This window comes from Prionailurus viverrinus, chromosome A1 (genome assembly GCF_022837055.1).
Source record: "Prionailurus viverrinus isolate Anna chromosome A1, UM_Priviv_1.0, whole genome shotgun sequence".
In the NCBI taxonomy this organism is placed as follows: domain Eukaryota; kingdom Metazoa; phylum Chordata; class Mammalia; order Carnivora; family Felidae; genus Prionailurus; species Prionailurus viverrinus.
The window spans coordinates 215,657,243-215,683,414 of record NC_062561.1 but is presented as its reverse complement, the minus strand read 5'-3'; the positions used below and the strand labels follow the sequence as shown (position 1 = coordinate 215,683,414).

The following is a 26,172-nucleotide window of genomic DNA, read 5'->3' as shown; positions in this document are numbered from 1 at the left end:
CTCTGAACGTTCATTATGGAGGTATATTTGATGAGCAATTAGCTGATTCAGTAAAGTAAAGCTCAAGAGTCAGTTCAAGGAAATGACTTCCTTAGCAATTTCCTCATAGTACACTTAAATGTCTTTTATCAAGCAGCTATGGTAGTATAACACTGTACCACATGCCAAGTTATATTTTGCTACATTATCTTATAACACATGAGATTTATACTACCTACAATCTATACTATTACAGATTTGACTTGTACTTATCCTTGTATCATAGGTGTTTTTAAAATATATCTATCTCCCCTATGTGGTTATAATTTCCTTCAGTATAAAGGCTATCTATAATCATCTTCATGTCACCTATTACATCCGTATAGTGTTTGAGTATTGTGGATGACATCTGCGTTTGCATAAATAAATGATTTGATAAAGTATTTTTAATACATCCCTTTCCATTTCTGAATTTCGCATCCATAGGTATCATCAAGACAGCTTTGCTCAACATGGATCGAGAAAACAGAGAGCAGTACCAAGTGGTGATTCAAGCCAAGGATATGGGTGGCCAGATGGGGGGATTATCTGGGACCACCACGGTGAACATCACACTAACTGATGTCAACGACAACCCTCCCCGGTTTCCCCAGAGTAGGAACATTTGATTGAATGAATTTCTTCAGTGCACTTTTATAAAACTCTAACTTTAAGAATGATATTTATTTTCCATTGTTATTAATTATCAGTATTAATGAATTTAGGAATAACCATACTTTTAGTAGTTGAATGATTTATAATATGGTGATAGTTGTAAAGGTAACACCATTGTTTTATTTTTCCTTATTAAAAAGACTACCACAGACATAAATTTGCTTGCGCAGAACATATGTATACAAGCATGCTCCTATTTGTAAGAAAAAAATTGACTTTATGTTTTGTGAATTTAATCAGTCATTTAATCTCTTTTAAATCCCCACAAAGCTTTATAAGGGAGGATTTATCATTTAACTGTTTCTAAAAATACAACTGGGGAAATAACCATGTACTTAATCCATTTGTAATCATAAATAGTTTTCTATATTATGGTTAATTGAGATACCAAAAAAATCATCACTATAATCATTAACTCTCATGGCTAGATAGGAAAAAAAGAAGGAAAAACAACATTCTTAAATGCCTACTTTGTATCAAGCAATATACTAGAGCCCTTCATACAAAGCTCTTGAAAGAGGGTACTGGTTTTAATGTAATTTTTCTTCCAAGAACAAAATTCTTTTCTGACCATGATCTAAGAAAACTACCTAAATCCTGTCTTCCAGGAGAAAATAGCTGCCCACCATTAAAAAGAAAGCCCACCTTACCCAATCATGGCGTATCTTTCCCAATGCTGGTCACCTCACATGGGCTTCTTTTATAATAGAGATACACATGGATCAACCAGAACTGTTACATTTTCTTTAATTTTTTTCAAGTATTTACTCATAGCTAAATGAAAAAAAAAAAAAAACTAATTTCTGATGTAACGGGTAGAAGATAGGTTTTACTGGCCCTAAATTTTTTTCCCACAGACGCCTGAAATGACAATATCAGAATTAGCAATACTTCGCCCCAAAACCTCCTTTTCAATATGGGAATTCCCTGGGGAAGGATAACAAAAGGATTCATCAGCACTTAAATACCACAGGGACCCTACCTCACTTTGCTCTCTCCGTGGATAGCTTGGGATCATTACTGAATACTATACCAAAGCACAGGAGAGAAGAATAGCTCTGGAGGAAAAACTTGGCTTGTTTATCATTTTGCCAAGGATGAGCCCAACACTTAATGGGCTATGATTGAATATGACTGAATGACTATATTTTAGTGATATTTAGTGATATTTAGTCATAGTCTGTTTTTTTCCAAAATAATTTGCACAGATGGTTGGCAAAATGTAATGGGTGAGAGTAAAATGAGTTTTGTTCTGACACTTTTTTTGTCGTTATTGTCCTAAGTACATGCTAGTCTGGCGGATCTAAATTGAAAGCCACATGCAGTCTCCTTAAAACTAATTTTGCAACATGAGGACATCGGGAAAGTGTACATTTATGAAATATAGGTTTTAAATCAACAACACCAATACAAGAATGGGAGAAACCTACGCACAGAAAAAGTACTGTAATGAAATTTAAAAGAAAGATTACTTAAAGAAACAATTAGGAGCTTTCTCTCTCAATGTGTCCATCTGTATCCCTAACCGCAGCCAGACCAGCTCCATGTATGGGTGAGAGTGTCTACTTGGATACATTCTCCAGATCGCTGTCATTTATTTTCACCTTCAGTTATTATTAGCAAAGACACAAAGAACCCTTTTAAGAAATACCTCGTAATTGGCTTAAAGTCATAGTTCAGGTTAAACTCTTTTCCGTTCTTTCTGCTAGATTAGTTAACAGGGGCTTGAAACCTTCTGCACCCTTCTCTAGCAGCTTAGTCTTTCTCGCCATCATACCATGAACCTGGAGACCTATTTACAGGACAAGAAAAGTGTTCTCCATTTGCAAAGAGACGGGTCATGACAGAAGAAATATTCTTAGCAATCATGAAAGTAAGGATGTAAGGAGAATAGAGCGCCATTAATTATTGCAAGGAAAGTACAAACCTGCCTGCATCCCTAGTAATGTCTGAAAGAACTGTTAGAAAATGGGGTTTGTCTTTATTGTGATAGAGTATCCTTCATCTGTGTTTGACTTATATCTGTCTGGTGATTAATAGGTACATACCAGTTTAAAACCCCTGAATCTTCTCCACCGGGTACACCAATTGGCAGGATCAAAGCCAGCGATGCTGACATGGGAGAAAACGCCGAAATTGAGTACAGCATTACAGAGGGAGAAGGGTTGGACATGTTCGATGTCGTCACCGACCAAGAAACTCAGGAAGGAGTTATTACTGTCAAAAAGGTAATGCCGTTTGTTAAATACCATACAAACGAGCACATTCACTTCTCTCTAGTCCTCGAGTAACCAAGACAATTATATCTCACATGAACATTCCTCTAGATTCTTGTTTTACTAACTATTTTTTTTAATGCCAAGTCTAATGGTTGGCTTTTAGAGGTCCTCAATAATCTGATTCATTCATTCATTTCATGCTTTTAATAAATTTTTATTAAGAACCTCCTAATAAGTAAATAAATGATAGAAATAAATGGTGTACATTAAAGTACATAAAGTAAATATAGTCAATGAATAATAGACAGTGTTAGGCACTCTTCAAGATGCGGGAGGTGCAATGGTACATTCAACAGAATGGTGTCCGCTCTCACGGAACTGCCAATCTAAGGGAGAAAAGAGACAAGGAAGCAAATAAACAAAACAAATGTGTAACTAAATTCTGATACATGCTTTGAAGGAAAAGAGTAATGCAAGCAGTGATAAAGGTAGCCTGAATTAAAGACAGGATATAAAAAGACCACAGAAATAAATTAAATAACACAAATCTCCCATGAGCTGTTTAGCTACTTTTTGGAACACGATAATAAATTTTTTATATTTCTGAATTCCAATTTTTGTCCTATGTACTTATTCACTATTTACCCCCCCCCCAAATTGTCTAGCATCACAGAGCAGTACACAGAAGTGTGGCAAAAATTTTAAACCAATAAACTGTGCTTCAAAGCTAAAAATTGTTATTTTTGGTGAGTTTTTTTAATAACTGCATTTTTATCATGTATGATATAACATTTGCTCTCTCCTTTAGCATACTTGGTGGTAAAAATAAGCACAGGTAGATGTAAATAACAAGAAAATCCTTTCCTCTTAAGCTCTGAGTTACATGTCTTAATACCTGGAAACACAATAAAACATGTTTAAGCGACATCCAGACCAATGTTTTATACTATAATATAATTAGGAAGCCCATTAGTGTGCATTAACCTTTTTAATTTTCTTAGTGCCTTATCAGATTCAAACTGAAATTTTGCCTAGCCGACTAAATCACTTTCACTAATGTCTTGATTAATTGTGTTTCTAGTGAGCCTTGTCATATCATCATCTAAAACTAAAAGTCAGCAATAAGCATTTGGGTTCACTATGTGTCCAGAAGCAGAGATACTTTTTCTAAAGACCTCTGACAACAATGATCATTACTTTCGTTGGCAAGTAATTAGCCCAATGCCCTTATCAGGATATCACTTGGAATATTTTATCAACTCATGCACATGCAAAAAAAAAAAACCATATTAAATCTATTTTATCTGAATGAGGAAGAGGAAGTCATGATGCAAACTTGTGGTTCTCAATTCTGGCTGCACATTAGAATCACTGGGGGAAGTATTTAAAAGTATAGATTCCCACCCCCACCTCAGATATTTTGGTTTAATGATCCAGGGTGGGGTCCAGATACTGGCAAATTTTTTTTAAAAAAAGCTTTTTTTTTTAAGTTTTTTTTAATGTTTATTCATTTTTTAGAGACAGAGAGAGACAGAGTGTGAGGGGGGTGGAGGGGAAGAGATAGAGGGAGACACAGACTCCGAAACAGGCTCCAGACTCTGAGGTGTCAGCACAGAGCCTGACATGGGGCTCAAACTCAAGAACCGCGAGATCATGACCTGAGCCGAAGTTGGAAGCCTAACCGACTGAGCCACCCGTGCCCCAATACCAGCACATTTTAAACACTCATTAAGTATTCAATCAAAGTCAGATTTGCCAATTTGCCCCTAACATGGCTCCCTCTAGTCAAATACAAGAATTTTCTTTACACTGGGTCCTTTTTTATACAAGAATCCTACTTCCAGGTTCTCTTCCCTGTCCGTTATACCTTGCACCCTTGCACCCACTTTCAAGGCAATAGTGGGCATGGTTTCAGCCCACAATTTTCATCAGGATGGTGTGGCATCTCATGCCTTTGCCCAATATCACACTGTGTGGTGATGTCTCTAAGCAATATAACCACATTCACTACCCATGATTTGCACTAAAAATGCCTTATGTCTCGTCTTTCTGTGTCTTGGCTGCTTTAAATATGTCTCTTCTCCCCACCCACCCCAAGGTCTTGGACTTTGAAAAGAAGAAAGTGTACACCCTCAAAGTGGAAGCCTCCAATCCTCATGTTGAACCCCGCTTTCTCTACCTGGGTCCATTCAAAGATGCAGCTACGGTCAGAATCATGGTGGAAGATGTGGATGAGCCTCCTGTCTTCAGCAAACTGGCCTACATCCTACAAATAAGAGAAGATGCTCAGATAAACACAACCATAGGCTCAGTCACAGCCCAAGATCCTGATGCTGCCAGGAATCCTGTCAAGTAAGCACACTTCTGAGACATGTCTTTTGCATAAACTTCAGTCGATTGCTATTCAAGTATCACCTGCAAGTTAGAAAATTAATGCTTTCTTCCAATTAGATATTTGTATCTTCCTGAAAAACGACTCTAGGGGCGCCTGGGTGGCGCAGTCGGTTAAGCGTCCGACTTCAGCCAGGTCACGATCTCGCGGCCCGTGAGTTCGAGCCCCGCGTCAGGCTCTGGGCTGATGGCTCAGAGCCTGGAGCCTGTTTCCGATTCTGTGTCTCCCTCTCTCTCTGCCCCTCCCCCGTTCATGCTCTGTCTCTCTCTGTCCCAAAAATAAATAAAAAACGTTGAAAAAAAAAAAATTAAAAAAAAAAAAAGAAAAACGACTCTAAACAGCATCTTTACTCTCCTTGCTCAACAATTGTTTTATCAGCAGCATAAGCCTAAAAAAAACCCCACAAAATTGGGGGGGAAACACAAAATGATCTATAGGAGCTTACTGCTTACATGAAAATGGTATAAGGTAATAGAACAGAATGGCCTGGAATTTTTCTTGAAGGTCTTAGATTTGTCAAACAGTGGCATGGAGAGAGCATTGTGATTTTTAATAAACAAGACACCAGGCCAATAGTCTGTTTTTCAAGTGTGGAAGAATCTATCCTGTAACACTTAGAGGCAGAATTACGCTCCATTTGGACGCGTAATTTTTTTCATTTTCAGACATGGATAAAAATAAGAATCATTTCATGATATATGTCTGCGAAATCCTGGGGAAATTAATAGAGCTGAATCCTAATTTATACTATGTAAGCAAGCTCTATTTTCCCTATACATTCCTAATACCTTAGCTGTAAATCATGCTGCAAGAAAACCTCATTGCTCTTTGAAATCACAGATGCTTCAGTATTCTAGAATTTTATCATGAAGGCACTGGAGTCAACAACTTCCAGGCTTTAGTCAGTAGCTTACTTGACTAGATGAGAAAACTGCTAAATCAGAATATCATTGTGTAAATTATCCCCTGTAAAAAAAAAAAAAAAAGTAAGTAGACTAGAGGAACTCTTGCCAGTGAGCCCACAGATATATTCTGATCGGGGTACCTGCCTTATGCCAGGCATGTTCTAGGCTTTAGAGATACAACAGAGAACAACATCAAGTCTTAATCTCGCTAAGCTTACATTTTAATTGGGGAAGACAGAAATAGGCAAACAACAAACATGTAATATTTCAAGTGAAATACATTGTAATCAGTAAAATAAGGCAGAGTATGGAAACAAAGAGTATCTGGGGTACTATTTTAGATAGTATGGTCAGGCTTGCCCTTGGTAGGAAATCATTTGAGTAAAGATTTGATTGAAATGAAAGGATGAACCATGGTGAATCTGGGAGGAGAATGTCCAAAGAAGAGGGGGAAATGAGGGTAAGGTCTGATACCAGAGCTTGCTTGGCATGAAGAGGAGTAGCAAGGAAGCTTACAAAGCTAGAAGAAAGTGAGCAAGGTGGGGAGTGGTTGGGAAGGTCTGAGGCAACAGGAGGTTTGGTAGGTGGTAAGTGTGGCAGGTCCTAGGGACATCTGAAGGTATTGGTAAAGACTGAGTTCTATTCTGATTGAGGTAGGAAACCACTGCAAAGCTTTGAATAGGAGTATTACCTAATCTAAACCTAATTTTTAAAGAGGATCACACTGACTGCTGCATGAAAAATATTACTGCAGATAAAAGATTTTGAGGTTCTAAGGCATTTTCTAACTTTTCAACCATGAGCCCTTTGTTCAAATGAAACCTGATAGCAAGTCCCACATCTAAAACACAAAAATGCACTGACTTACTTTCAGGGAGTAGTTTTAAATCATTGGGAAAATAGACTCTGTTGTTTTGTGATCCTACTGGAATATCTATAGACTCCTTGAATTGGACTATGGTCAACCCAAAGTAGCCACATGTAAGCTCCATGGATCAAATTTCTATATACATTTCATATTATTAATAAGGAAAATGAAGGATGGTCTTTGCTTGTATAACACAGATAATTTTAAGTACTTTCACAACTATTCTGTCACTTGGAGTTTGTCCTAACTGTGTAAGGAAAAAAATCTCAGCAAGTCAATGTCAAGACTAATTTAAAAGTGTTAATGCTGGAAGTTTATATAAATATGAGCTTTGTTACCTCTTTGATCATTCAACATGTTTTTAATTGAAAGAGATAATGTCTCCTGGGAATTTAGGCTGCATTTTTATGTCTATTTCACTTTTTATAATGAATACCATTTTAACTCACTGCATTATTTTATGTTTTATTAAAGGAAGTAGCTAGCTTGTCAGACTGGGTTGGTTGTCAGCTAATTTTAAAGTTTTCTATGCCAGCTTTTTCTTGGTACATATGGATTTCATATATAGATATAGATTTAAGGATAAAAATACCAATAAGGATAAAGTAAGGATATATTGGTATATAAATGCATATTCCAATAAGTCCTTTTATAGGATAAAATTGATTCTTATATTGGGAAAGTATATCCACACATAGTTTTTGGTTATCCAAGATGTAAATATTGAACAACTAGGTGCTAGACAATGTTAAGTACACAATTAATACTAGAGATCTCCTCCCCCAAACATTGATTTATCATTATGCAGATACAAGTTTTTAATTATTTAATTACATAAAATAATTTTCTTCCAATAACTGTATCAGAAATGCCCCTTGACTTCCATGAAAGGGTATTATAAAATGTCACTCTGAATAGATACTATGAAAAATCTACCTGCAAACATACTTCCTTTCCTGACCTAAAATCTCCCTGACTTGAGAGGATACATTAGAAGACAAATTATTGAATCACAGAATATAATAAATTTGGGGGGGAGAGCTACCTAGCAAAATAATCTGCTATAATCATGTCAAGATTGATTACCTTGTTTCTTATCTGTTATGACTACAATTAATATGACTGGACAGTAAATATACTAGATATGAATTGAAATTACTTTGGAAAAAAAAAAACAACAAACAAATAAGGTTCATGTGCAAACATCATTCCTAAATAATGTAGAAATCTGAGGTTTCCTATTACTTTTTAAATCTCCCAATTAAGGGGGAAACTCATATACAGTTTTGGTATTTAAATAGTTACTTTCTCTTTGGTATTTAAATAGTTACTGCCTCCAACTAACAATTCTTCACCCTGTACCCTTTATTTCAAAGACTTGACTGGAAAATATTGCTTGTAAAACTTAAAAGTATAGCAGGAAGAAAACAAATAACAAGAAAAGATTACTGCTGTATATAATTGTAAGAGCTTGTAAGGACAATAAGCAGTGCATCTTAAGCTCAATTTTTTCATGAAGGAAAAAACATAGGCAAAAAATGTAGGCAATGATTAAAGTTCTTAAAGAGTCTATGAATACTGAAATTTCCTTTTTGGGAAATTAATTATGTGCTATAAATATTTGTCATTCTCAAATTAAAAATGAAGGCAGTTGATCAAGTTCAATGCTGTTGCCTAAATTCTTAATAAACATTGATTCATGACACAAATTGCAAAAATAAGAGCTGTTTCATCTGTAAGAGATGAACACTTAATAATAAAATATTAGGTTTATATAAACTAACATTAAAATTCTGAGGTGGCCTGAGATACAGATATAGAGATAGAGATAGAGATAGAGATATAGAAAGGTATATAGCTTTTTTGAACTTCATTAATTCTCTTTAATATCAGGTTTAAATAGCCTACAATAATCAAATATCTACTTTATTTAGACCCCTAATAGATGACAAAAATATATTTTATTAAGATAATTCACCAGTTCTATATTAAAGCAAAATAATCAATTGAAATAGACACTACAAGTTAGTAACAAGAGTTTATTTTTCTTGGAGCATTCATGATAATTCTACATGTGTATGAGTAGCTAGGTCATTTACTTAATTGTATTTCTACTGAGCCAACATTCAGAATCTAGCTGAAATGGGCAATTCTTTCCCCTAATGACCTTAACATATAAACTCTCTTCTGAGTTTTCTCTTTAATATCCCATACATAAAACAGAGTACATACATATTTCCCCATATATAGCTATTCCCAAAACTAGTAATAAATTTATAAAGAAGATAACATTTCTCAAAATTTACTAGTCTCCGTCAATTTCAGTGTTGAGAAAACTCTGTCCTTTAATTTCTTTTTTTTTAAATTTTTTTTTCAACGTTTATTTATTTTTGGGACAGAGAGAGACAGAGCATGAACGGGGAGGGGCAGAGGGAGACACAGAATCGGAAACAGGCTCCAGGCTCTGAGCCATCAGCCCAGAGCCTGACGCGGGGCTCCAACTCCCGGACCGCGAGATCGTGACCTGGCTGAAGTCGGACGCTTAACCGACTGCGCCACCCAGGAGCCCTGTCCTTTAATTTCTAAGATACCTCTTGGTTTTCGTTGAATTCTCTTAACTCCTTAAATAGTTATCAAGTTCCTACTCGGCTCTGGGACTGTTCTGGGCACTGTTCTGGGCACTGTGAGTCTTCATTCTCCCATCATCTTTTTTTTTTTTATGTTTATTTATTTTTGAGAGAGAGAGACAGAGCATGAGTGGGGAAGGGGGAGAGAGGGAGGAAGACACAGAATCCAAAGCAGGCTCCAGGCTCCGAGCTGTCAGCACAGAGCCGGATGCGGGGCTCGAACCCACAAACTGTGAGATCATGACCTGAACTGAAGTCAGACGCATAACCGACTGAGCCACCCGAGTGCCCCCTTCCATCATCTTTTAAGTGATTCTGTCCTTAATATTTTTCTCCCTTCACTGGACCTTCTCTTCCTAGACAATTGAACAGGAAGTCTAAGTTGTCAATCTAGCTCTTTTGCTTCCCAAACTTTCCTTGGGCATCTCAGCTTCAATATCAAAACTGGAACTTATGATCTTCCCCAAATCCTGTTCTTCTCTTGTACCAGCTGGGACAGCACCAGCCAACCATTCTCCTCAATTCAACCAGCAATCTTTATTAAACATGATTTGGATTAAAATCGACTGGTATATTCACATTGTTCTTAGGACAAATCCCAAATCCTTGCCGTGGCCAGCCCATTCTTCTGCAGTCCAGCCTCTGATTCTCTCCCCAATTTCATCTTTCTCCCTTTCCTACCTCACTAACTGCAGCCACACTAGCCATTTTTTGCTTCTTTCAACATAATGATTTTAAAATAAAATGGATAATAGAAAACTAGACAAATAGCCCTACTTATGTACATGAACACACACATATACATTAAAGTTCTAAGATTAGAGTTAAAATGTATTAATATACAAACTAGATACAAATTACATATAAAAAAACTTCATTGTTGATTTTCAAACTCATGCAACTTGTCTAATGGGTTTACATTAGGATCTCAATTGTAAAGAATTAATTTTCCAGAATGTTTTACTTAATATTAAGTTATAGATATTCAGATATGTGCTACAAGGTAGAAAAAATTCATGTAACAGACATTCTTGGAATAGTTGCAGGGTGTGAGAATAACAAATACAACAAGGACCTTTCTAGCATTGTATGGGGACAGATGGTACACTTGTGGTGAGCACAGCATAACATATAGACTTGCCAAATCATTATGTTGTATACCTGAAACTAATGTAACAGTGTGTGTCAACTATCATTCGATAAAAAGAAAAGAAAAGAACACCATTCTAAATTCTGCTCCGCATTTTTAGGTATTCTGTTGATCGACACACAGATATGGACAGAATATTCAACATTGATTCTGGAAATGGTTCAATTTTTACGTCGAAACTTCTTGACCGAGAAACATTGCTGTGGCACAACATTACAGTAATAGCAACAGAGATCAGTAAGTCTAACCTCACAGAGCAACTGTCCCCAATTGATGGAGTGAGTGTCCCAGCAAGGGCTGGTGAAGCAACGCTGAAATTAGTCACCATGTACTGATATCCTATTCGATACCTATTGAGGGAAAGAGCCCTGTAATGATTTGTAGTGATGTTTCTTCTAGGCATGTGCTCATTCATTCACAAATGCAGAGGCAACTGTGGATGTTATGTAGTTCAGAAATAATAACATGAGAATGTACCTCTCAGATGAGGTTGAATTGGTACATATGGGATTCAATTCCAAAAAGCTTTATAAATCAGAACATTACAGAAGCAGCTGAAAAAATGAACTCATGGTTAGGATTGGTGGGGAGGAGAATCAAGTATATTAAAAACTGTAGGCATTACTTAGAAATATCTCAGATATCTATCTCCTGGCTTTCTACAGAATTTCTATTTCAAAATCATTACAGAAGTAAGAGATATAAATTTTAGCTTTTCCATTGTACACCAAAGTGAGCAATCCAAACCACCAAGTAATCAATAAAATATTTAGAGTGAATTTTATGGAAGTCACCATGAAATTAAAGGCAAAGAAAAATAATGCCAAATGAATGCTTCAAATAAAATGATTATACACAGTGAAAATTGTGTAATGTAAACACAATGTGTAGGCCTAAGTACATGAAGGAAAAAGTATTTTTAAAATAACATTTAAATGTTTAAAAATAGGCTTCTAAATTATAGCTCATTTTTTAGTTTTTGTTTTTGATTTTAAAAGTTCAAACATTTTTAGCTCAGTTGGGTATCTAGTGTGAAATATTCCATGTCTAGTGGTATATTACAGTAGTTTTCTTTGTCAACGTAACTCATGAGATTTGAAATGGCTGAAGGATATTGAATAGAATAATAAATAACCAATATGGGCAAAATGAAGCATTGCCTTGTGATAATGTTAAGAACTCTTAATTAAAAATTTGTTAGGTAGGAATACGCTCTTCAGAATTTATGTGGAGGGACTAATGCAGATACCAATGGCAGAGCATACTTAAAGCTTTAAAATTACAAAATTATTTTTTGCACTGAAAAGGACCACTTTTTATAACATCATGAAATTTTATTTTTTACTGACGTAGTCATTTCATGCATATTTTAAGCTTTGTGCCTAATTTTTTTTTAAGATTTAATGTTTCTGTGATATATTTGAAAGTACTTACTAGTGATAAAGACCTTTTAAGACTTCATCTTTGGCAATTCTAACTTTGGAAGACTAATGTGGGAAACATTTTAGTTGCAAAGGAACTTAAGAATCTTATTGTCTAAACTTCTTAACTATCTTTGATGCAACAGAAGCCCAGAGCTTATGTGAAACCAGCCCACTCCCATTCCAGGGCCTTGGCATTTACTGTTCCCTCCCTCTGGAGAGCTGGAAATATTCATGTAGCTTAATTCTTTTTATTTGTGTCTCTGTACAAATGGCATCTCATGAGATGAGACTGAGTGGTTATCCCATGCAAAGTATCACCTCCATCTCTCTCCAATCCCTTTCCCTGTTTAATTTCTCCATAGCATGTACCATTTCACAGTTTGTCTGCCCCCATTAGAATAAAACTTAGCATGCAGGATTTTTGTGATGTTCCCCATGTGTCCCAGCACCCCAACTAGTGGCTGGCACATATGAAAAATTAGATGGTCACTAAATATTTATGAAGCGAACAAACAGATACATAAGTGAAGTGAATGAAGAGGGCTGAGTTCAGAGGTTCTAACTCCTGATTCTTAGACCAGGAATCTGTCTTCCACACTACCCCAGATACTTCACTTGTCCCTGGTTGTCAAACATGGTGCGGCTCTCTCACTATCCTAGGTGAATGGTCTGGGCTTGGAGTCAGACAGACCCAAGTTTAAATCAAGGCTCCATTTCTCACTCATTATCTCTGTGAAGATGGACAAATTACCTAACATATCTGTGCATCAGTTTCCTCATCTATACAATAGGGGCTAAAACTGTATTTACAGAAAAGGTTGTAAGGATTAAATAATATAGCAAAATGCCAAGCACTATGGCTAGCTCTTATTCAGCACAAAAACTAAGATGAAAACATCCTCTGGTTTCCTTGATCCCCCCCCCCCCCCGCCCCCAGCCCCCTGGCTCTTTCTTTTGTCCAAATGTTTTCCCATCTCCCTGCTTCTTTGGCTTCCCTTAAAATCTGCCTCTCAACTGCCTTTCCTGGATAAAGTTTTTCTTTATTTTTGTGTTATTCTGGGGGTTGCTATACAGTTGCCCTATATCAACACAAGTAGCTTTATCTCCTAGGTATTTCCAGCAGGTGTATCCAACTCCAGAAGCATTCTCTTTTGTGACTAATTCTTTTTTGTGACTAAGCTGGTACACAGTGCCTTGTGGTACTCAGAGCAGCCTTGGGGAATCGGTGTATGAATGAGAAAGGAGTGAGTGACTGTTGTCTAAAAGGGGTTGACAATCGACATATAAATGCCTATTCCCTTCTTTTTGGCATGTTGCAGATAATCCAAAGCAAAGCAGCCGAGTCCCTCTATATATTAAAGTTCTAGATGTCAATGACAATGCCCCGGAATTTGCTGAATTCTATGAAACCTTTGTCTGTGAAAAGGCAAAAGCAGATCAGGTGAGTTTCATCAGAAAGTAAATTAATTTAGTCAGATTAATTTAGATCTTCTAATAACTCAGACGATACACAGAGCTGAGGGCCAGGTTTGAATTAAGTATGAAGTAAATGCTAACAAAATTAATACTATAAATAAGAACAGAATGAATGTTTAACTTGCATAAGAGAACAAGCAGTTTTTAAGAACTGGAAGTTCATCATTCTCAAAGACTGATGTGGATTCAAATCAGTCCTGAGTTTTCATTAAAATAGATTAGTCACAGCTTTATTTGAAAAATCTTAATTGGTGAGCAGATACTTTTAATTACCATGTGTACAGAGAGGAAAGCAGTAACTACGACATATTTTACAATTGCCTATAATTCATAGTTCCACTTACTTATATTGCCCATCTGTACAAGTAATACACATTCGTGCATGTTTTCCTGTTTTACACATTTGTCCCCACCTGAAATAGGTCTTTTCTACCAATGGTATAAAATTATGTTACAGTTTGTCGAAACAGCGGTACACTGTTAAAATACATGTTAGGGCAGGAAGTTGAAGTTGAGTTTTATGTACAAACTTTCTTTTTAGTTTTTATGCAAGTTGATGGTTTATGTATATGTCAAGACTGCATTTCTAAACAGGCTGTTGTACAGAGTGCCCAAAGTTTTTTAGTTGAAATGCTGTGGTAGATCGCTGTGATATTTTATAGTTTTGTATCACTCTAGGGCAGTGTTTGCCAACCCAAGTGATTTTGCCCCCAGGGGACATTTTTTGATTGTCACAAAGAGGAGGGTGTCACTGGTATGTAGTGGGAGGAGACCAGGCTTGCTATTAAACATCCTACATACAGTGCCCAGGATAGCCCCAAAACAAAGTGTTATTTTGGGCTCTATTTCCAACCCATCATTTCATTGCATAGAGTGGACTCACTGTAAATTTTCTAGAGACTATCGTTTTTAAATTAAAATCAGAAATCATTTAGTCAAGCAATTTACTGCAACACTGTAAGGAATGCTTTTGAGTTACCAAAACTTTATAGCAGCTTTATGGTTTTGATTTTAGTTGATTCAGACCCTACGAGCCATTGACAAAGACGACCCTTATAGTGGGCACCAATTCTCATTCTCTTTGGCCCCTGAAGCAACCAGTGGCTCAAACTTTACCATTCAAGACAACAAAGGTAAAGGAGCCCAAGTTACTTTCTCTGTCTATATATTTATATCTTTATCTCTATCTATCTGCTGTCATCACAATTGTTGCAATCCATGATGTGGTATGCACGTTAACATTGACTTTGCTTTCCGGTTCCAGATAACACAGCAGGAATCTTAACTCGGAAAAATGGCTATAATAGACACGAGATGAGCACCTATCTCCTGCCTGTGGTCATTTCAGACAACGACTACCCAGTCCAAAGCAGCACTGGGACAGTAACTGTCCGGGTCTGTGCATGTGACCACCATGGGAACATGCAGTCCTGCCATGCGGAGGCCCTCGTCCACCCCACGGGACTGAGCACAGGGGCTCTCATTGCCATCCTTCTGTGCATCGTGACCCTACTAGGTAAACTGCTTCTCCCTGCATCCTATCTCCCCATGAGAGGCACACACTGTTACTGTGACACTCTAGATTTATCCGCCTCCCCCATTAAGGCATACAGCCCGCTCTAGGTGAGTAGAGTTACATGCTGAGAATCTGTGTTGTTCAACCATGAACTAGTTTTTGTTTAAACATAGCTTTGGCGAATGAACAGATATGAAACTTGCCTATGTCTTTACCTACTCAGGGAATCATTCACCAAAGAAATCTCTTGTCTGTCAGACTGGGAATGAATCCCAGGCAGGATTTGAGGGCACTATATAAATAGGCCCTTTTCATTTCATTTGTTGTTTAATATCTAACCTGGCAAACACTGTTAAAATGTAAAGAGTAAGAGTCACCCAGTATGGAGGGTGTGATGATGGCCCTTTGTATGAAGGTAAAGTTTAAAGATCAGTGGGCAAGTGGAAAGAGAAATGTGATGACTTTTTCTCTCTCAAACGGGAAATAAAGAAGTGATTAAATTTTCTTCAACCCAGCCAACTTGCTTTGATCTACCCATTTAAATAACTACCTTCTTAGCATTGCTCCCCGAATGCCACATACACAATGTCTATTATTTCTCAGACTCTCAAAAATAAATAACTTCTATGACCGAGGAAGTAAATCTGGGACCTAAAAGAAATGAATGCAATCAAGGTGAAAATCAAGGTTTAGCAATGATTCAAAATGAAAGTTTCATCCCCAACAAATGAATTAAGCTCACAGGTTGAGCTCAAAACACTTTACAGACCGTTGCCTGTTGTGAACTAAGAAATCAAATGTTAGTTAACTCAGTCCTTCCAAAAATCAAAGCAAGCTCCCCTACACAAAGGGAAGAAAGGGAAGAAGTGTCAACCTGGATTGCAGGGGGGGGGGTACTTTTTCAAAAAAAAACCTGACAATTTGGTGACTTTGAGAGAAGGAAAGAAGAAAGAGTAAAGACCTACATTTTTCCAAGAAGAGAATGCCTAGGGATCCCTGCTCAAGAACTTCACATTTCGTATCATTTTGCTAATTATAACAGAAGTCTTGAAACTTAACTACAGAGCTGTGATTCTCTTTGTCAACGAAGATTTGGGGGAAGTATTTTAAGATATGAGGATAAATAAAAGCTGACAGTATGCAAAGACAAATCAGTGTTTCTAATGGTGTGAGTCTATAACAGTTGTTTTGGAAGAGAAGGATATGAATATTCTTTTTGATTAAAAAAAGTTATTTTTAGAAGGGCTGAATTGGCAGGGCTGTACTCAGGGAGAATTCCATGGACATTTTGTGGTCTGTAGAAAGAGAGCTGACTCTCATCTCATAGAAGTGATTTCTCCTTACCTTCATCATCTACCCATTTTCTCCTCCCCACTTTTTTCCTCACCTACTCCCTCTATTCTCCCTTTTCATTTCCTTCTCCAAAGAATTCACTGTCTCCTCATTACTCCTAACTTGTTTCAGTGCTTCCTACAGCTGGTCTATTCTCTTTGGAATTCTGTACCCAATAAGATAGGAAATAAATGGGATTTAACCCTTCCTAGGCTAACACCATGGGCTATACACTGGGCAAGAGGCTTCACAACTGTTTTTCTCATTTAACCCTCAGAACCATCTGGTATGTATTTATCTGCATCTCAAATTAGAGTACTGAGGCTCTAAGATGTGCAGTCATGTAGCCGACTCACACAGCTAACAGGTGGTGGGACAAAGTACAAAACGCCGGTCTTCTCCCCCTGAGCCTCAGGGCTTCCACATTGCTCTCTACTTTCTCTGTGAGCTCACAGAATGTAAGGTAATTTCCAGGCTGAAAGAGCCCGAACTGAAAACGAGACCATTGAAGAAGGTGGAAACAAACCTCAGGTTTTGTAAGAGAAGGGAAGCCACAATGATAGAGGAGGAAACCTACAGTCAATAAAGTGGATCATGTGGCATCTCTTATTTTATTTACAAAAATAAAACAACAGGGGCACCTGGGTGGCTCAGTCGGCTAAGCTTCCTACTTCAGCTCAGGTCACGATCTCATGGTTCGTGAGTTCAAGCCCCACATCGGGCTCTCTGCTGTCAGCACAGAGCCTGCTTCGGATCCTCTGTCTGTCTGTCTGTCTCTCTCTCTCTCTCTCTCTCTCTCTCTGTACTTCTCCTGTGCTCTTGCTCTCTCTCACTCTCTCTCAAAAATAAATAAACATAAAAAATAAAAATAAAAAAATAAAACGACACTGAAAACAACTACTACATCTCGTGTCTCTGTGGTGCTTTACAGTCTGCACAACTGTTACATTTATTAACTCATTCCTGACGACAGCACTGGCCACTGTGTTAGTGCCTCTCTTTTACAGAAGGAAACACACTTAAAAAGGTGAAATCATTTAAGTGAGCCTAGGCAGGCTGATTTCAAGTGCCTTGCTACCTTCTAGGTTTATGATGGGATTTGAACACAGGTTGGTCCAAGCATTCCCCACTCAAAATCTCACCACTATCCTCTGGCCTCAGGGGATTGAGAAAAGGGAAGAGGTCAGTCACTGGGAAGAAAGCTATTACTTTCTCAGAATGTATTTTTTTTGCTCCACATGCTTAGAACTCACATCTTCAGTTTATAAAAGTTAGCTTTGAGAAAGATCTCCTTTCCAAAATTTCTGTTCAGATGTACATTGGGCTAAGAAGAAAAGTACAGGCAGTCGTAGCTGTAGGAGAATTAGGCAGTGAATGAATGCCTCTGATTCACCAAATGTGCCCTCTCTCTTCCAGGCAATCACACTTCTGGGTGTGCATAGGACTAAAATAAAAGATACAGATAACCTAAGCCGGGGAAGAATTAGAAAGTGATAAATGCCTGCTATCTTGCCTTAAATGGTGGCACAAACCATTGTACATACAGGTTTAATTCTTTCCAAGACAGTTGTCTTGATTCTATTCTCTAACCCCAGAGGCCATCCTCAGTTACAGTCCTTTGTTTTGCAAACCCTTGTCATTGGTCACACGGGAATCCGGAAAAAAGCGTAGACTATGAGCATGCCCTGCAATTTTCCACCCTCCCGCACCTCAGGGTAAAGTGAAGATATACAGAAGCCTCCAGGCTCCACGTGACAGGCCGTGCCCTCCTCCTCTCCTCTCCTGGGCCCCCTCAGGTGCAGCCATAGCGTCTCCAGGCTGTTTCTCAAATACTCTAGGCACCTTTGCACCCCAGCCTTTCTTCCAGCTCTGTCCCCCTCACCCGACAGCTCCTCAGATAATTAATTCCCCAGATCTTTGCTCAAATGTCACTCCTCTTAAACACACGGCCCCTCAATCATACACAGAAGTGCTCCTCATCCTCCTTTCTCTGATCAAATATTGTTTCCACTGCACATATCACCTTCTAATGATTTCCTTATTTATTAGACACATTATTTGTTTTTCAAGATCTCCATCCACCACCACAGCCACCTCTGCCCACCTCATTAGGACGGGGCTCTTGATCAATGTTTTTCATTGATAGTGTCTAGAACTATAGCTGGCACAAAGTAGGCACTACATAAATAGTTAGTAAAACGCCCTGAATGGCTGGGATGAATGAGGCAGGAGGACGCTGTCTGGCAGCAAACGACAATGTATACAGTTACACAATCGCACGCTTGAAAATGGCAACACTGGATATCCTTCAGAAAAAGTCTATAATCAAAGCACGCTTTAACGCATGGTGATCAATAAGAGTGTTGGCTTTTTAGTTTGACCTGGATTTCAATTGTTTGTACATGTGACATCTCTAAACCTCAACTTCCTCTGTGTAAAATGGGGTTATAATGATGGTACTTACTTTGTAGGGCTGCTGTGATGATCAAATGAGATTCAGTATGTAAAGCACTTAGCACAGTGTTTGGCACATAGAACGCTCTCAGTAGATAACCAATTATTATTAATGCTATTAACACCTGAAATTTTAATATATAGAGACATGCGAATGCATGTATCCATCATTCTGTGTGTAGGTATCCATATCCACCAAAAGCCATTATTCTGTAATTCTTACTACAGTAATTCAATTTTTGTGACTCATAAAATCTGGACCATGTTATGGATGAGAAAATAAAAACACATTACTAGTACTTCTTGCAGTAAACAGCCCTGGACAAACCCAGTTTCACAATGCAATTTCTGCCCTGGATGGCTGCTTTCTCTCTAAGCTGTCGCTGTGTTTTTATTTTCCCACCCATATGTCCATTTGGAGATGTGTCTGTCTACAGGTAGCCAACTGCGAAGAAACATCAGGAGTTATTTAAACACAATTCTTGCTTTGCCTCTAATTGGAGTTCAGAGGAAAAATCAAAAGGACAAACATTCCAGGCATCACACTTAACAGAATACTAAATTTGAAAGATTTTTTTTTTAAGTTCCCTCTTAAATGTGTTTATTTTATTTAGCTCAAACAGAAATAAGCTGGTGTGCGTCTTATCACCCGCCCCCTTTCAAACCGGCTGGTGTTGAAGTCCAGAATGGCTTTCTGAATTGTATCTGGGTCTCTCCAGGTATTATCTGTAATAATATTTCTTATATGTAGAAAGGTATGCAGACATTCACATGTCTACTTTGGGTTTTAAACCAATTTTACGCTTCTCTGAGGAAAAAAAAAAAAGAAGAAGAAGAAGAAGAAGAAGGCAGAGCGCAAAAGTTATTTTAGACGTGTAGTTATGCAAACCCTTCAACACATCCCGAAGGTGCCAGCCTTGTGCTTATAAGCAGTTTCAGAGCATTTCAGGTGTTCAGCATAATTTGCACTCTGATTGCTGCGCTCTCGCTGTGTTTGAGCTTTTTCTTTTTATTATTATTATTATTTTATTTTTTCCTTACCTTCAGACTAGATCCCCGTTTCAAAGCGAAAGGGAACTACTGACAAAAATATGAAGGTGTTTTATCCTCTACTTAAATTGTAACTTTCTTTCAAATATTCTCCTCCGCTTTTGGGGGGTCCCCGGTTTGATCACGCGTGGAAGCAAGCGCAACCTTCAAGGAATAAAAGTTGAGTCTGCAGTTTCCCGGAGAAGTTTTGAAACTTCACGTTGGAGCGCAGCGCTGCTTGCTGACATTAATTGGGCGGCAAATTAACTTCCCCTTCCCTTCTGCTTTGTCTCTGCTTCCAGTGACGGTGGTGCTGTTCGCAGCTTTGAGGCGGCAGCGGAAAAAAGAACCTTTGATCATTTCCAAAGAGGACATCAGAGACAACATTGTCAGTTACAACGACGAGGGTGGCGGAGAGGAGGACACCCAGGCCTTTGATATCGGCACCCTGAGGAACCCCGAAGCCATCGAGGACAGCAAATTACGCAGGGACATCGTGCCCGAGGCCCTTTTTCTGCCCCGACGGACTCCAGCCGCTCGAGACAACACCGACGTCCGGGATTTCATTAACCAAAGGTTGAAGGAGAACGACACGGACCCCACCGCGCCGCCCTACGACTCCTTGGCCACCTACGCCTACGAGGGCACCGGCTCGGTGGCCGAGTCGCTGAGCTCGCTGGACTCGGTGACCACGGATGGAGACCAAGACTACGACTACCTGAGCGACTGGGGCCCGCGGTTCAAAAAGCTGGCAGACATGTACGGAGGCGTGGACAGTGACAAAGACTCCTAATGCGTTGCCTTTGTCACCTCGCAGTCCGCCGCCCAAGGACCTGCAGTGGCGACGCCCGCCTCCGTGTCCACTGCTCCGCGAAGGCTTCTCGGTGGTGCCCGTTCCCGACGTCGACGGCTGCAGTCCGGGGGGACCCAGCGCGAGGGACTTTTTTCTAGTACACTTTTATGAGCTTCCAAGAGGCAAAGGTTTATTTTTTAGCGCATCCAGTTATCCATGTCGGTCAGCCCCCCAGGCCCCGTGCTGGAAGAGAGAACCAGGAGTGGTATTTTCCCTTGCTCTCCTAGGGCGGGTTGGGAACACGTTCAGTGTCACTGGCCCGGCCTCCCTACCACACTCCATTGACTCAGGTCAGCTGACTGCTCTGGCTGTACATTTCACACGCTAACGAGATGAGGGACTGTGCTTTAACGATAAAAATATAGTTTTAGTGGGAAGAAATGAGGGAGGAACAACTGTGAGGTTGGTCCTGGTATATCCGCTCGCAAGGAGATGATGGACTGTGTATATTGGGTGTGTTTTATGGGTGTGTCCCAAAGTATTTAAAATGGCATCTGCCTGTCCTATGTGTTCTTCAAGAACTTTTTCTGGCACCAGTGACTATTCAAAGCATCAAATCCACCAATGTTTTAAGATTCTGGGTCCTCTTTAGGACTAGAAACAAATCAAATGGTAATATTAAAAACAAACAAACAAAACATAATGATATCTCATTCCTGGCCACTAACTCATATTTTTTTTATATATTAAACACACAGAAGTTTGCCCTTGCACCGTATAAAGAGAAAGGGAAAATAGCTAATGATGTCAACAAAGGAAATATTTAGCATATTTAAAGCTCGGGCCACCAAATGTACTACAGATCACTTAAAATTACTTCGACCATCAGTATCAGTAAACTAATCACAAGTAAGTCTAATTGTTTCAAATTCTCAAAGAAACTTTTCTGAGACAAATTTTAACTCCTTGTCTGTAGTTGTTGTCAGTATTATTCTAATATACTTGAAAATAGCCGTGTGAAGTACAATTCATATTCTTGATGCTTCGTACACAATTAAGTTACATTAGTAAAGGTAGATTAGAAAAACTCAAATCCTGCCCTCAGAGTTTAATGGGGAAATGAGAGCCAGCCACACTTGAACCTGATAACTTGTCCTTCACATCTGGAAACATCTATATATTTATATGATGTGATATAGATATATTGTTGAGATCACAGTGAAAAACTACACATTACATGTTTGGAAGACGCTTACGAAGGGAAAAATTTGATTCCCTTCAACGAGAGTGTTTAAGATGGTATTAAAATGATAGTTGACATTCAAAAGCATTAATATTTTTCCATTGTTTTTAACTTCGTTGCTATGGCAACCCTGCCATCCTTGTCTTTGAACCAATGATAAAGTAATGGTCTCAAACTACAACAGAAAAGTAATGTACAATCCATCCAATCTATTATTTCTCTAATTATGCAATTAGCATCATAGTTATTATCCAGAGGACCCAACTGAACTGAACTAATCCTTTTGGCAGGTTCAAATCATTTATTTCATATGGCTGTTCTAATGATTTGTATCATTAGAATCTTACATTGTGCAGTCATCAGAAAATTCCAAAGTACTGTAATGAAAACATTGTTGTTTCAAAAACTTAGAAAAGAAAAAAAAAAAACCCAGGCTCTGTATATATCTATATATCTATATATCTATATATATTATGTACTTAAGAATATGCTGACTTCAATTATTAGTCTTAGGGATTTATTTTCAATTAATGTTAATTTTCTACAGATAATCTTAATGTCATTTCCATTTGGAGATACTGTCATATTAGCACATACTTTCTATTTGGAACACACTGTTGTTTAGTTAAGTTTTAAATAAGCGTGTTACCCAGGAAGTAAAGACGGCACCCTTAAAATAAGAGAAATGTAGTCTTTTGGGTTACCCAATTAGAGTGAAAAGTTTTTTAACCATATTATTCCTTGTGTTTCCTGAATGGCTTCCTATTTTGTAATGGACTTCCCTGTATACTAACAAGTATTTCATGTTTTCAGGGTTTTCTTTTGCTAGTTCTTCACACACACACACACACACACACACACACAGAGGAATGCAAACAAAATACTATGGGAGGGTTTCACTGTAATGAATATCATAGTCACAGTTAAGTGTTGAAAAAGATAGCTTAGTAAAGTTAATTAGTAAGAACTAGTTATTCATAGCAATAGAATACCACCTTAATCACATGACTTACTGTAAAATTAAAGAGCTCTCTGTCCTTATGTTTCATGTCATGTAATAAATTGTATCAAGAAAGATAGTCCTGTAAAAAAGAAAGTTATCATCAGAAGTCTTCCTTTTGAACTTTTGGGTTAATTGGAATGTCTGAGGGTTGACGCTAGCAACTTCCAATGTTTAACGGTAAGGTTTATTCTCTCCTCATAAGTGAAAGTAAGTAGCTCTGTAGTGGAATGTTTGAGATGTAATTGGCAGGTATATTATCCCACCTTGAAGACGGTACAGTGAACCAAGAACAAGTGAATATGACTAAATATTGAAATAACTGCTTAATCTCTTGCCATAAAACCTGATGATGAAGTGACTCTCTAAGAAATTGGATAATTTAAGACTAGAGCTGAATATTTTAGTACTAGGGTCCTGTAAGTGTTCTCTGAAAATTAATACTCTCTGATGTCATGGAAATAATGAGAGCCATACTTCCATCATTCTGTGTGTGTCTCTCTTCCTTCCCACCAGGATACCGGGTCAAGGATCCCAGTGAACATAAATGATTACTGGAGGAAAAAAAAATTAGTTTTCAGCTCAGTTTTCAGAAAGTCTCTTTCCTGATAGTAGATGTTAGTGACAAGAAAGATGGCAGGAAAATGGGAAGAGGTAAAATTTAATATTTGCTTTGGTCACTGAGAAACTACAATTCATTCATTATAAGCAGATGACTTTTATGGATTGCTTCAAGGACATTGAGGCCCTTCTGAAAAGTTTTTCCCCTCCATTCAAAGGGAAGAGTTTCTTCAAACCACTAAGATGTTCCCTAAAATAAGCTGGAATTTTTAAAATGTTAAGCTGCTGTGCGTAAGTTTACAACCCCATCACTTCATGGCCACTTTCTGCTGAAAGGCCTAAATATTTGTCCCAAAATAAAAAATGAAATCAAATGGGGGAAGAGATGGTTCCATGGAATCATAAGTGAGGGATTCTAGGCACAGTGAATAAACGTTTTTTTACAGAGCTTTTTAGCCTTATAGTTCAGTTGCATAAAAGGAGTTTCAGATACAAATTGACTCCATTTTCAAATGGAACAAAACCTGGTGATTCAATTTTAACTCATTAAAAAAAAAATTGGCTTAGTGTTCATTTTCAGCTCCAAAAAGTTGTACAAAAATTTCTTAAAAGTTGAATCTCTATCTTGGAAGCATCCAAATTTTGTGAATCCAAGTTAACTTTAGAATGTTTCCATTACTTTCATTTTTAAGTACGTCAATATTAGATGTCCTGATTTGCTAAGCGAACCTTACATCAGATGCTTTGCCTTGAAATCAGTATTTCACTGAAGATAATAATATATAAACTATGAGTTAAGAATTCCTCAATTCTATAAACTTGAGGACCACAAAAGTATATAGATGAAAGGGAAGAACAGAGTTGATTCTTGGGCCCAAACTAAATATTTAAATCAGACACACCTAAATTAATTTTCCCTAGGAACCAAACCACCGAATAAATTATCTTACCCTATTCTCTAGTTTTGAAGCAATATAATTACTTTGGAAGAACGCTCTAGAAAGTCATGATTCGCCACTATTTTGAAAGGTATCCTCTAAAAAGGATCATTTTAGAGTAATTTTATTCTTTATGTTTTTGTCTAGATGAAGTCTTTTTTTTTTAATTGTGACAGGGCCAATGCTTGACACAGCCAAGCATTTATATTTAACACTAAAACCCAGCCTCCTTTATCAGGTTATAAGAGGAGAAAGATTAAGACTTAGTACATGGATCTTCAGGAAGATGAACTATTTTCTCAAGTCTAACAAACAGCTTTCTTTTCCAGAGAATACAGAATTACAGAATGGTCTCCTTAAAAGTTCAGTGACTATTAGGTTTGCAGCATTTTTAATCTCCCTTTGGCATCTTTATGGAATAGTTTTCTAAAGGGGTAATTCTCTCTACTAAAAAATATCAGACCCTGACCGTATTCAGTGTGCAGAGGAATACCCTCTTATAAAGGAAATACATTGACTCGCACACTTGTTAAAAGTTAATAAAGAAATAGCTCATTTTTAAAGCCAGAAGTTTATGGTCTCTGCATCGTCAATTTAATTTAAGCATTACTGAGACAATCTTTAATCTACTCCGCATTTTGTAATACCTTATTTATGATGCATTTTCATTTTTTAATTTGGGGGGAATGTTAGTCCGATAGATGAAAGTGCCAAAAGGAGGTCAAATGGAAACAAAGCCTATTACCCACTGTATTTCAGACAGGACCGAGGCACTTAGCCTGAGAGCCACTGGGTTATTAGATTAATTTCAAAAGAGCTTTTACAAGTTGCTTAATTCCATTTTTTTTTAAACCCATGGACCACAAACTCAAATTTCTCTTCAAATGGGGTTAATCTGACAAATGAGGCATGGACCCAGCGTTGTGGAAAAAGCATTCCGCTATAATGAGATCTTGGTCTTTCTTGCGAGACAGTGTTATTTATGTAAATATGTCTAGAGGCACCTTCTATAAGCTTTTAGTTTTCTATGATCTATTAGTTTAGTGTTTATTAAGGATCAAATGTATAGAACTACTAGACATTCAGGGCGAATGCTGTGTAGCAAACCAACTTGTCTGCTCGAAAGAAACATAGGAACGCTTCAAAACCACCGTATTGTTCTGTTTGTGATTATTTTCATTGCTTTGAAAGTAAACTGCCTAAGAATAGGCCTTATAATAAATACTACGTGCGTCCTCAGTAGTACCAAGCTAAGGCGATTTGGCATTCTCCTACTGTGATTTGTGATTTTAAATCCAGAAAATAAAAGCTTTTTGGTATTGATTGTTTTTAATTAAAAATACTCCCAAGTATAAATTGAAGCTGATGCCACCCTTGAAGATTTGCTGGCTGGGATGCTCAGTCGATGGCTTTTCTCAGTATCATTGGTCCCTGGCACTGAGAACACCTGATGGAAACAACCCCTGCTCAGCTTTCATCCACATTTCTAGCTGGGGATATTTTCATAACTTCACAGTTTACATGAGAAAGTTTCCTGTGTTGGAAGGAGAGG

At 37.8% G+C, this 26,172-nt stretch overlaps 1 protein-coding gene across 3 annotated transcripts in view; it reads left to right on the top strand.

The window, feature by feature from the left end:
- The window catches only part of CDH6 (cadherin 6), a 128,944-nt gene extending 103,065 nt beyond the window's left edge, over positions 1–25,879 (top strand). For all 3 annotated transcript variants that reach the window (XM_047874490.1, XM_047874500.1, XM_047874482.1), the window contains 8 exons: positions 466–633; positions 2,734–2,921; positions 5,011–5,264; positions 10,955–11,091; positions 13,598–13,719; positions 14,770–14,887; positions 15,019–15,270; positions 20,388–25,879. In XM_047874490.1, the coding sequence (XP_047730446.1) occupies positions 466–633; positions 2,734–2,921; positions 5,011–5,264; positions 10,955–11,091; positions 13,598–13,719; positions 14,770–14,887; positions 15,019–15,270; positions 20,388–20,878 (1,730 nt within the window). In that variant the 3' untranslated portion in view covers positions 20,879–25,879. The remainder of the gene's footprint in view (positions 1–465; positions 634–2,733; positions 2,922–5,010; positions 5,265–10,954; positions 11,092–13,597; positions 13,720–14,769; positions 14,888–15,018; positions 15,271–20,387) is intronic.
- Positions 25,880–26,172: the final 293 nt, after the last annotated feature.